Raw genomic sequence first — 13,036 nt, 5'->3', positions numbered from 1 at the left:
GCACTCACTCGCTTCTATGTAGGAATGGGAAATATCTTTGAAATTATTTAAAAAGTGGTCCAAATACATACTTTTCAAATGTTAAGAAACACTGAAATGAAGAATGCTAGACCAATAAGATTTTTCGTAATTCAGCACTTATTGCATGCAAATTTCATACATGGTTCGTTTTCAGGGAAAACACCATTTTCTGAACAAGGTACAAGAAAATTGTATTTCTCAACTTCTCGCTGGTGGGAAGGGACCAGCAGAAGTGGGTTCATGGAAGTATCAATGATTAAAATGAAAGTATAGAATCATAGAATAATAGATTTGGAAGAGACCACATGGGCCATCTAGTCCAACCCCCTGCCATGCAGGAAAAGCACAGTCAAAGTATCCCTGACAGATGGCCATTCAGCCTTCATTTAAAAGTTTCCAAGGAAGGAGTTTCCACCACACTCCAAAGCAGAGAGTTCCACTGCTGAACAACTCGTACAGCCAGGAAGTTCTTCCTAATGTTCAGGTGGAATCTCCTTTCCTGTCATTTGAACCCATTGCTCCTAGTCCTAGTTTCAAGGTCAGCAGAAAACAAGTCTGCTCCCTCTTCCTTATGACATCCTTGTTCAAGGAGGCTTATCTACATGATATTCCTTCGTCCGTCCCCAAGTCTCAGGCCATGGGATGTTTTGAACTTGGCAGCCTAAAGCTTCTGCCTCTTCTTGCTCTTAAACTGGCAGAGCTACACTTGTGAATAGACTTGTGCCCTATCTATTAAGCAGCGTGTACTCCTCCCAGATATTATTACCTAATGGGCATTTTAGATGTGTAATTACTAATGATTAATGGGGTGTTCAAGAGATGTATTAATAATATTACTGATAACTGAAATGTAGGTTCTTGACATGTAACAACAAAGGAATCATAACAACTTTTGCCAGCTCAGAAATGGCATGAGTTCAAACCCCTCCTTGATCTAATCATTGTTACATTGCTTCGTAAGTTGATCAGTAGGACTGTCTTCCTTGAGCTGCCTGTTGTCCAGCGTGCCACTTACGTATCATGAATTTCTGGGAGACGGTGCTTTGTGCTTCCTTAGCCTCCCTCTTGGCCATCATCCTCGGTGGGCTCCATTCAATGGGGGCATTTCGCAAGAGAAGACCCAAAGAACCTCCACTGGACAAAGGCTTCATTCCTTGGCTTGGGCATGGGATAACCTTCAAGAAAAGCCCCCTTACTTTTTTGGAAGGGATGCAAAAGAAGCATGGAGATATTTTCACATGTCTGGTGGGCGGTAACTACCTCCACTTCGTGCTCGATCCTTTCATATATGAAGCCCTGTTGAAGGAATCGGAAGAGAAACTCGATTTTAGTAAGTCTGCCTCCATGATTGCTTTCAACCTGTTTGGGGTCCAGCCAACGCAAGACCAGCACAAGGTTGCCCACATGAACATGAAGCATCTCCGCGGTAAGACTCTGGAGATCCTGAACCAGAGGTTGATGGAGAAGCTGCAGCACATCATGCTCGATGGAAAACATCTGAGAGACGGGGAAAGATCTTGGCAACAAGATGGGATCTTTCACTTCAGCTACAGAATCATCTTCCAAGCGACGTTTCTGACCTTGTTTGGAGATGAGACAGGCAGGGCTGCGTTGAACAAGGAAGCCGACAAAGAGAGCCAACCCATGTCCTATGGAGAGATGTTTGAAAAGTTCTTGAAATTCGACCACTTGGCCCCCCAAATGGTCATTGGCATGTTGGATCCCCAGCGCAAGGAGGAAACAGACCATCTGAGGAACATCTTCTGGGACATTCTGTCAGTCCAAAAGATCTCCCTGAATGAGAACATCAGCGACTGGATATCTGAACAGGATCGCCAGCTCGCTGAGATAGGAATGGACGAAACCATGAGGACAAAAGTCATGTTTCTGTTTTTCTGGGTGTCTCAAGTGAATACCGGTCCAGCCATTTTCTGGATTCTTACGTATCTCTTGAAACATCCAGAAGCGATGGAAGCGGTGAGGGACGAAGTGGACAGAGCATTAAAAGGGACTGGTGAGGAGGTCAAGCCAGGTAGTCCTTTCATCAAGGCGACTTTGGCTACGATAAAGACTCCTCTTCTGGACAGTGCGATACTGGAAACTCTGCGCTTAAGAGCAAGTCCTTTTATGTTCCGGACGGTGGTGCAAGACACAGATATTAGGATGGCGGATGGAAGGGAGTATCTGGTGCGGAAAGGAGACGCTCTGCTCCTTTTCCCCTTCCTTGCCATTCATATGGATCCAGAAATCCACCCTGATCCTCACGCCTTCAAGTTTGACAGGTTTGTGAGCCCAAATGGCACCAGGAAAGAATTCTATAAGGATGGGAAAACCCTGAAGCACTCCATTTTGCCCTTTGGGGCTGGACACACCAAGTGTCCCGGCCGATTCTTGGCTGTTAATGAAATGAAGATCTTTGTCTTCTTGATGCTCATCTACTTTGACATCGAATTGGTTAATCCAGAAGAAGGAATACCTTCTGTAGAAGGAAGCAGTTATGGGTTTGGGACTGTTAAGCCTTCCCATGACATTCAGTTCAAGTATCGACTGAGATTCTAAGGAAAGTCAAATTTAAGCCTGGCTTTCAAGCCATCCTATAGTTCAGCTGGCAGCTATTCATTGACAGAGAAATCTGGAGTTGGGAGATCAATCAAAATAACAGATTTATCTTGGAAATATTTTTTAAAAGGTCAAGATCTAGATGAATGGACAGGTAAGGAGGTTTAAGAGCTCTCTATGATATGTAAACCTCAATGGCTAGACCTCCAACCATTTAGACTATTTGTGCATTTTAATTCATCTCCCCCTTTAATGCTTGTTAAATGTTTTATGGATTGCTGTGAGTTTTCTGGTCTGTATGGCCATATTCCAGAAGCATTCTCTCCTGACATTTCACCCTCATCTATGTCAGGCATCCTCAAGAGATTTTATTTATTGACTTTATTTCTTTCATGTTTCTTTTCCAATGTTTTCTTATGTCGTGAAAACTTCCCAGGAGTTATGACTGAAATACCGATAGTATATGGTTTACTACATTAATTTGCTAATAATAGTGTAAATATTATTAATATAGTTCATGCTAGCTGTGCCCAGCCACGCGTTGCTGTGGCGAAGTATGGTGGTATGGGAAATAAAGTATTGAGGAATTGGTAGTAGTTAAGGTAAAGGGTAAAGGTTTTCCCCTGACATTAACTCCATTATAAATGGGTTATATAGCTGTGTGGAAGAGCCTTGAGTCTACACTGTCATATAATCCAGTTCAAATCAGATAATCTGTATTTTATAGGCAGTGTGGAAGAGGCCTAAGTGAGGCCTAACTCTGCCTGTCCCCTGGGCTGAGTAGGTTGCTAGGAGACCAAGTGGGCAGAGCTTAGCCTTGTAACTGGCAGCAATTGGATAAAAACAATTATTCCTCTCCCTCTAATTAGGACTTAATTTTTCTTTTCTTTTTGTTGTATGAACGTAGAGGCATGGATGATGGGTTGTGCTGCCATGTTTAGTGTTTCTGGGATGTGTAGTTTTGTTGTTTTGTCCTAGGCCGAAATTTCATTACCCTTTTATATATATAGATAATACAGGTTGAGGATTCCTTATGCTTGGGACCAGAAGCGTTTTGGATTTTTTTTTTTTTCAGATTTTGGAATGCAATTTGTCTACGTTGGCAATATTATTTTGTATCTACAACTCATAAAGTGATGAGATGTTATGCCATGACTGTTGAAGTCTGTTTGTGAAACAGAAGAACTGTTTGGTAACTCTGATCTGGTCAGAAACATTAAAGGTTATACTCATTCCTTGAACTTTGCTTTGCCAGTGTTATTTTTCTAAGATAAGGAGAAATGTCATCGCTTCAATGAAATGATTTCCTCTTTCTTAGAGAGCAACTCGAGATAAATTACCAATATTATACAGTGTTTTCATTTGGTATATCCTTGTATTGGAAACTTAATCATATGAATCCACAGTTCAGTATTTGTACTTCTAAACTTCTAACCTTTCCCTTTAAAAAATGCATTTGAAAAAGAATTTTTGCATGAATCTGTGAAATGTTATTGATACCAATATGTATTTGCATGGCAGAGGATTGCTAGGTCACTTCGATTATGTTCTCATGTAAAAAAGAATCACGTTGAATACATATCTTCATTATCTTTGCATTGTGTGAGGCGTCTTCTGATCCTGTTCCTTCTCAAACAATGACACCCTATAATTATTATTGTTATTCTATTTATTGATCTCTTGCTTTATCTCTCTACAGAAACTAGAAGCTCCCAACTCTTTGGACAAATATCACCCAGACACTAAAATTAGCAATTGGTTGATCAAGATCAGTTATTGCTCACTTTAATTAATTAGTAGCGAGACTATTGTTCACTGGTTGTATAGAGGTGCAATGCTTTCAGAAATGTTCATTTCATGGAAAAAAACAAGACTTTCTTAAAGTCATAGGGTGTGCCCACACTGTATAATTAATGCAGTTTGACGCCACTTGAACTGCCATAAGTTAATGCCATGGAATCCTAGGAGTTGTAGTTTGGTGAGCCACCAGCAGTCTTTGGTGGAGAAAGCTAAATATCTTATAAAACTACAACTCCCAGGATTCCATAACAGTTAAAGTGGTGTCAAACTGCATTAATTCTGCAGTGTAGAGATGCATCCTTAGGAGTTTTCTATGGGTGACCATAGAATTGTGCTGGAGGACATCAAGATTTCTTGAAAAAGTACAGCAATAGGCATTTGAAGCTCCTCCAGTGCAATTCTATGACTAAGTTTATGTTGAGCGTAGCGTCTTGGGACATCATCACACTAGAGCCTGGATCCACTTTAAATCTGGGTTGTTACCTCCTGAAGAATTCTGGGGCTTGTAGTTTAGAAGAGGGACCTTTAAAATGCTCAGCCAGAGAAGTTCTGATTCTCCCTAAACTACAAAACCCTGAATTCTACAGGAAGCAGCAACTGGATTTAAAGTAAATCCATTCTAGTGTGATCAGGCACTTGGTGGTGGGTCCATTAGTGACTTCCCAGCTCGCAGTGTTTATACAACAGTTTTTAAGGTTAGTTTTAAATCTCTTTTGCTGTCCACCAGTATTCCATTTTCTGTTCTTGGGATGAGAATAAAGTAGCTGTTTTGGGAGACGATGATCACACATTTGAACATCGTGGCACTTGGTCCAACGGAGTTGATGGCAGAGGTTCTTCACTTCAATGCTGGTGGTCTTTGCTTCTTCCAGAACACTGACATTTGTCTGCCTGTCTTCCCAAGAGATTTGCAGGATTTTTCGGAGGCAATGCTGATGGAATTGTTACAGGACTTGAGTGCAATGCCTGTAGACATCACACTCATGTCCTGTAATGATTCCATCAGCATTGCAAGCGCATAAAAGTGTTGAGAGGACAATAGTTTTATAGACAAACATCTTGGTCTCCCGATGGATGTCCCAATCCTCAAACACTCTCTGCTTCATTCGAGAGAATGCTGCACTCGCAGAGCTCACACAGTGTTGCATATCAGGGTCAATGTTGACTTTTGTGGAGAGGTGGCTGCCAAGGGAGCAGAAATGGTCCACATTTCCACCATTAAGCTGAATTTCTGGCATTGCAGATGGATTGGCAGGTGCCTTTTTCTGGTAGATCATTTTGGTTTTCTCAGTGTTCATAGGCTTCTGGGAAGAAGATGTTCAAAGTGGCTTGCAGGTCTTATTCTGAATGAGCACAGACTACGTTATCATCAGCATATTGGAGTTCTATAACAAACGTTGTGACCTTGGTTTTGGCTTTCAGTCTGCTGAGGTCAAATAGCTTGCCATCTGTCCAGTTGGTGATTTCCATGCCGGTGGGAAGCTTCCCATCAACAAGGCACAGAATCATAGCGATGAAGATGGAGAACAAGGTTGAGGCAATGACACATCCCTGCTTGACACCTGATTCCACCTTCAATGGGTCATTTTGGGAGCAGTTGCTATCCAAGAGTGTTGCCATCATGTCCTCATGGAGGAACCACAGGATGTTCACAAATTTATTAGGGCACCCATCACATTTCTTTGTTCTGAAGGTCATGAACTCCTAATCCGTTAGGTTCACCATGTCAGAAATGACTTGAAGCCACACAACAAAAATGTGCATTAATGTTTTGTCACAATGCTTTTAATATGTTTACATTTTTTGGCAATTAAAATGCTTATTTATTTATTTATTTATTTATTTACAGTATTTATATTCCGCCCTTCTCACCCCGAAGGTGAGAAGGGGACTCAGGGCGGATTACAATGAACACACATATGGCAAACATTCAATGCCAACAGACAAACAACATACATTAGACAGACTCAGAGGCATTTTTAACATTTTTCCAGTTTCACGATTCCGGCCACAGGGGGAGCTGTTGCTTCACTGTCCACTAGTGGCTGTACTTCCTCGTTCCTTTCCTCGTGTTTTGCTGGCAGTTTTTATGATGTTGTAAATTAGTTAAATTAGCCCGCCGCATAAAGCGTACCTAAATTTCCCTATTTGACAGATGCAACTGTCTTTCGGGGCTGCATAGGTCAACAGCAAGCTGGGCTATTTAATGGTCGGGGGCTTAACCCGACCCGGGCTTCGAACTCATGACTTCTCGGTCAGTAGTGATTTATTGCAGCTGGTTACTAGCCAACTGCGCCACAGTCCGGCTGTTTCTTTGTTTCTTTATTAATTGTTAATTAATTAATTGAGCTTGCATTGCATAGTGGTTTGAGAACTGGACTGGATTTTGGAGACCAGAGTCCAATTCTCACTCAACTATAGTGGGTGACCTTGGACAAGTCACACTCTCTCAGCCTCAGAGGAAGGCAATGGAAAGCCTCTTATGAGTAAATCTTACCTAGAACTTCCTATGATAGGTTTTCCTTAGCGTTGCCTTAAGTTGAAAATGACAGCAACAACAACAACAGAAACTGATGATGATGATGATGATAATGATTGGAGAACTAGAATGTTAAACCAGATAAGACTTTGATAAGCTCCAGCCACAAAATCCACAAATGTTACCTTTTAGGACTCTAAGTCCCATCATCCCCCACTGGCCATGATAACAAGGCTTCTGATAACTGTAGACCCCAAAAAAGTAACTTTATAAGCAGTTCTTCTTCTTCCCTGTTAACTTTCAGAAGTTGGGAAAGGAGAAAGAAATCCCCTTGTCTATTTTTTAAACATTTTTAAAAGCAATGCTGCAAAACGGTTTGGCACACAAATTGCCATTTACTCTATTTATCCTTCCCGAGTTTGTAATAAATGGGGATATTATGCCTTTCACGGATCCTTAGGCCGAATCTTTTCAAGCCAGTGTATTGAGCGGAGAATAAGCATAATAAAAAAAAAGTTTTGTGAAGGATATATTGGAAAATAATTTTAAACGTAGCCAATAATAACTGAATAGAACAAACAAAAATCCGAATGGCTGGATGTAACCTACCTTCTGGCACTTTAGCTATTTGTCCGTTTAAAAATGAGCATTGCCAAAGGGAATAAAAGGGCTGCTTTTTAAAATCATTACCCCTGAAAAAGTGATGGATGAGAGCTACAAGCAGAAGACATTTTACCTAGAAGCCTGACATTGATTATGCGGAGCTCCAAAAATATATCCGTATATACTCCAGTATAAGCTGACCCGAATATAAGCAGAGGCACCTAATTTTACCACAATAAAACTGGGAAAACATTGACTCCAGTATAAGCCGAGGGTGGTAAATTTCAGAAATAAAAACAGATACCAATAAAATTACATTAATTGAGGCATCAGTAGGTTAAATGTTTTTGAATATTTACATAAAGCTCAAATTTAAGATAAGACTGTCCAACTCTGATCAAATCATTATTCTCATCTTCTTCAATGTAAATGTGCTTATGTATCCTTTTAATAATAATGGAGTAAAATAATACATGTAATAATAATAATAAATACAGGAAAATAATACATGTAATAATAAATAGAGTAAAATAATAAATGCAATAATAATAATAAGATCAGAGTGAAATAATAAATGTACTATTAATAATAATAAAAATAGAGTAAAATAAATGTAATAGCAGCAACAATAATAGAGAAAAATGATAAATGTAATAATACCAATAATAATACAGAAAAATAATAAATGTACCATATATTCTCGAGTATAAGCTGACCCAAATATAAGCCAACCAGGACCCTCACCCAAGTATAAGCTAAGGGGGGCTTTTTCAGTCTTTTAAAAAAAGGGCTGAAAAACTAGGCTTATACTCGAGTATATACAGTATATACAGTAGAGTCTCAGTTATCCAAGCTAAACGGGCCGACAGAAGCTTGGATAAGCGAATATCTTGGATAATAAGGAGGGATTAAGGAAAAGCCTATTAAACATCAAATTAGGTTATGATTTTACAAATTAAGCACCAAAACTTCATGTTATACAACAAATTTGACAGAAAAAGTAGTTCAATATGCAGTAATGTTATGTTGTAATTACTGTATTTACGAATTTAGCACCAAAATATCACGATATATTGAAAACATTGACTACAAAAATGGCTTGGATTATCCAGAAGCTTGGATAAGCGAGGCTTGGATAAGTGAGACTCTACTGTATATGGAAACATCCCGGGTTAAGCTAATTACTGTCTTTAGCTTACAACACGAGACTGATGAGAATAGTTTTATGTGTTGTCGAAGGCTTTCACAGCCAGAATCACTGGGTTGCTGTGAGTTTTCTGGGCTGTATGACCATGTACCAGAAGCATTCTCTCCTGACGTTTTGGCCATATGCCTGCCATAGATATGGACAAAACATCATGAGATAATGCTTCTGGTACATGGTCATACAGCCAGAAAATTGTTCTATTTGGAGGTCTATCTCATAATGAAAGATGTACCAACAATGTAAATTCAATGTAGTTTGACACCATTTGAACTGTCGTGCCTCAATGCAATTGTGGGAGTCGTAGTTTTACAAGGTTTTTAGCCTTCTATGTCAAAGAGTACTGATACTTCACCAATATACAACTCCCAGGATTCCATAGCATTCATTGAGCCTTGGAGGTTATAGTGATATCCAACTGCATTAATCTGATAGTGTAGAATATGTCCCAATGACTTGGAAGCTACCGTTTAGGCTTCTAAACAGTGCTCCCTAGTGGATGTTAATGTGAGACTTTATTATTGTGTATCTACACCTGGCATGGGCAAACTTGGGCCCTCCAGGTGTTTTGGACTTCAACTCCCACAATTCCTAACAGCCTACCGGCTGTTAGGAATTGTGGGAATTGAAGTCCAAAACACCTGGAGGGCCCAAGTTTGCCCATGCCTGATCTACACTGTGTAATGAATGCAGTTTGGCACTACTTGAACTGCCATAACTTAGTGCTATTGAATCCTGGGAATTGTAGTTTCACATGGTCTTTAGCCTTCCAAAAGTGGCTGGTGCCTCACCAAGCTACAACTCCCAAAATTCCACAATGTTCAGCCTTAACAGCTTAAGGATGTCGAGTTGTATTTATTCTGCAATGTCAAGGAGCCCTCGGTGTGGGAGCTGCAGTTTGAGTCCCAAAAAGTAACTTTTCCAGGCTCCTTCTTTCCTGTCCTGCCTCCCCAGCCCAGCCCAAAGCTGGATCGCAGCTTGCCTGTTGTCCAAACTGGAAATAATGATTCACCGAGGATGAAGCTGACCTATTGAGAAACTCCGGGGAAATCGGCACGCTTGCCAAGAAAGATATTTGAGGCCCTTGCAATGAAGCTGAAGCAGTTCCAAATTCAGACGTAGCCTGGCAAACCAAGCTGCTCTTTCCAATAGTCCCGGCTGTGTTTACTATGATGTTGGGCACAAAATATTCGGGTTGCTAGGCATTCTTCAGGACACCAGTAATAGAAAGGGCTTCGAAGGACAAGGTCCCAGGAGAAGTACAAACACTTCGTGTTGTTTGGACTTTGCTCCATATACCCTTCTCTTGGAGATGGATTACACCAGGTAATATTTCAAATCAAAAGGCTGGCAAAATGCAGTTCGACACCACTCAAAGCTAGAGCTCAATGCTATGGAATCAAGGGAGTTTTGCAAAATTTGCATCTACACTGTAGAATTAATGCAGTTCAGCACCACTTTTACTGCAATGGCTCAATGCTATGGAATCAAGGGAGTTTTACAAAATTTGCATCTACACTGTAGAATTAATGCAGTTCAGCACCACTTTTACTACAATGGCTCAATGCTATGGAATCAAGGGAGTTTTACAAAATTTGCATCTATACTGTAGAATTAATGCGGTTCAGCACCACTTTTACTGGATCACAGGCACACATAAGAGCTTCCATTTATCATCACCAATCCATTAAAAAAGCCAACTGTAAAAACTGTGGCAGAGACACCAAGAACTGGGAAGCCCTGGCCCTTGAGCGCTCTAACTGGAGGTCAGCTGTGACCAGCAGTGCTGCAGAGTTCGAAGAGGGAGGGCAAAAGGGAGAAATGTGCCAAGAGGAAGGTGTCAAACCAACCCTGACCTGGACCGCCTTCCACCTGAAAACTGATGTCTTCACTGCAGGAGAACATGCGGATCAAGAATAGGTCTCTTCAGCCACCTAATATTTCACCCTCAAGTCCCCACGACTGGAAGACCATCATCCTCAGTCTATGAGGGATCGCCTAAGTAAGTAAGTAGGTAAGTAGGTAAGTAGGTAAGTAGGTAAGTAAAATGGTATTAAACTACATTCATTCTGCAGTGTACCCAAAGTTATTAATCCATAACTACAGTATACAGTACATTGTTGTTGCGACACACTGGTTTTGGATCCAGTTCATTCCGTGTTCTTCTACATTGAAGAAGTCTTTGATGGCTGTCAAATAGTTTTCAGTTTTATTTACCTTGTTTCATCTGAAGCATTTCCCTTTGCCAAGTCCAGTTGCACAAACTCTCCTTGTGTTTTCTGTATTTGTTTTTCCAAAGGGAAGAGTGGATACAGAATGTCCTCACATAGAAAAAAAGCAGCCATGCAGCACTACTTAAATAAGTAAATGTCAAAGCATTCCAACTGTCCTACACGTCTTTTTATCAAGACGCGTACAATCAATATTGTAACGGCACTGTTCATGGGCAAAATGCATGAATTATAAACCAGAGACAAAGAGGGGAAAACAATGGATTTCAGTGTATACCTCACAACCTCTGTGGGCAAAACATCAGGAGAAAATACTTCTGGAAATGCCCATACAGCCTGGAAAAACCACAACAACCCTATTATTCTGGCCATGAAAAGCCTTCAACAACTCAATGGATTTCAGTCTTAAGAACAAGGATTACTGTTTTCTAAAGAAATCAAGGCACTCAGGCCAAGAAATCAAGGCACTCAGGCCAAGCTGGCTGTGGATGATGGGAATTGTTGGAGAAAGTGTTGGACAGCATTTTCAGCACTGCTCCAGATAATGCAATGCACATATGTGCAGAGACTATTTGCACTCAAGGAAGTACGAGGGCTATCTAGAAAGTAGATTACATTTTGGAATTAAAAATGAACAAAGTATAGAAGAAAACATTTACCATATGCAGTTGAAAGCCAGACCCAAATACCACTTCTCAACATAGTCCCCATTGAAATCTAGGCACTTCTCATGGCGATAAAAGAGTTTGGAAAGTCCTTCCCCACCAAACTTTGCCGCTTGGCTTGCGTCCCCTCCCGTAGCTGCGTATGTGCATGCACCCAACTTTCCCCCACACTCGTCCTGGATTACTCTTCTGTTTTGCAAATGCTTGCAAGGAAGATTATGGCAACCATTTTTTGGGAAAGGAAAGGTGTGCTTCTTGCAAAACCTTAAAAGAGCAATCCAGGACGAGCATGGGGGAAAGTTGGGCACATGCACATGCGCAGCTGCAGGCGGGACGCAAGCCAAGCGGCAAAGTTTGGTGGGGAAGGACTTTCCAAACTCTTTTATCGCTATGATAACTGCATAGATTTCAATGGGGACTATGTTTTGGTCTGGCTTTCAACTGCATATGGTAAATGTTTTCTCCTATACTTTGTTCATTTTTAATTCCAAAACCTGTGATGACCCATGGGCCTTGTAGTCCTGCTCAGGACATTGTAATTCCTGATGAAGATGAAAACTGGGGTTTTTTACCTTCCCAGTCTGAACTGGATTCTTCTCAGCCAGATCTTTCCCAGGCAGATCTGGGAACCTTGCACCTGCAAGAAAGTTGTCTCCCAGAAGTATGTCAAACAAGCCCAGAGCCTACTTCTCCCGTGTTCTTGCGCCGGGAGTTTTGTAAACAACAGAGAAGTTTGGAATCAGCTTCGCGCAGGAGTGCGAGGATTGCAGCTAAGAATGTGGCCAATTAAGACTGCTTCTCGTGAGAATCTTTGGGGAGTCTCACATCTGGTCTCAGAGTTTAGCTTTCGGTTCTGATTCCCAGAGAACTGCTTCGGCGGGAAAGTTAGACTCTATTTAGGTGTTTTACCCGCGTAGTAACTTCGCGGAGTCAATTCGTCAGCCTACGGAGCGAGTTGTGTCTGGACAGCGCGCTCCGATTCAAGCCTCGCTCCTGCTCAAGCCTTGCCTTGCTATCCAGCCTTCGCCTTGCTTCCCAGCCTTTGTTTATCTACGGACTTTGCCTTGTTTCCCAGGATCAATCTTTGCCTTGTTCCACGGATTCTATCAAGTTATTCCACGGACCTTGTTCTTGTTCTTAGTTACCCTGTTCCACGTTCAAGCCTTGTTTCAAGTATCAAGTTATTTCCTAGCCTCGCTCAAGTTTCATGGACTAAAGGACCTTGTCATCTCCCCTCACTTTGCTTGGCAAAGTGAGTGTTTCGGTTATTGGATTACAACTTTGGACCTTAATATTTCTTATTGGACATTGCTTTTTTGGACTAATTCTGACCTTTCCTGAAAGGTCTAATTCTGGACTATTTTCTACACTTGTTTTTATTAACTTTATATATTCCTTCAATAAAGATATTAGATAGATTCTGGCCTCTGTGTATGGTTATTGGTGCTCTGCAGCCTGGGTCTTGACAGTTTGA

At 41.1% G+C, this 13,036-nt stretch overlaps 1 protein-coding gene across 1 annotated transcript; it reads left to right on the top strand.

The window, feature by feature from the left end:
• Positions 1-970: 970 nt before the first annotated feature.
• Positions 971-3,821, top strand: LOC100562756 (7-alpha-hydroxycholest-4-en-3-one 12-alpha-hydroxylase-like). Its single transcript, XM_003221872.3, has one exon. It carries the CDS (start codon positions 1,042-1,044, stop codon positions 2,578-2,580), a length of 1,539 nt encoding a protein of 512 aa, XP_003221920.1. The 5' UTR covers positions 971-1,041; the 3' UTR covers positions 2,581-3,821.
• Positions 3,822-13,036: the final 9,215 nt, after the last annotated feature.

The sequence above is a fragment of the Anolis carolinensis genome, chromosome 6 (genome assembly GCF_035594765.1).
Source record: "Anolis carolinensis isolate JA03-04 chromosome 6, rAnoCar3.1.pri, whole genome shotgun sequence".
Lineage (NCBI taxonomy): Eukaryota > Metazoa > Chordata > Lepidosauria > Squamata > Dactyloidae > Anolis > Anolis carolinensis.
Note: the sequence above shows the minus strand (reverse complement) of the source record. Positions and strands in the feature narration are given on the sequence as shown.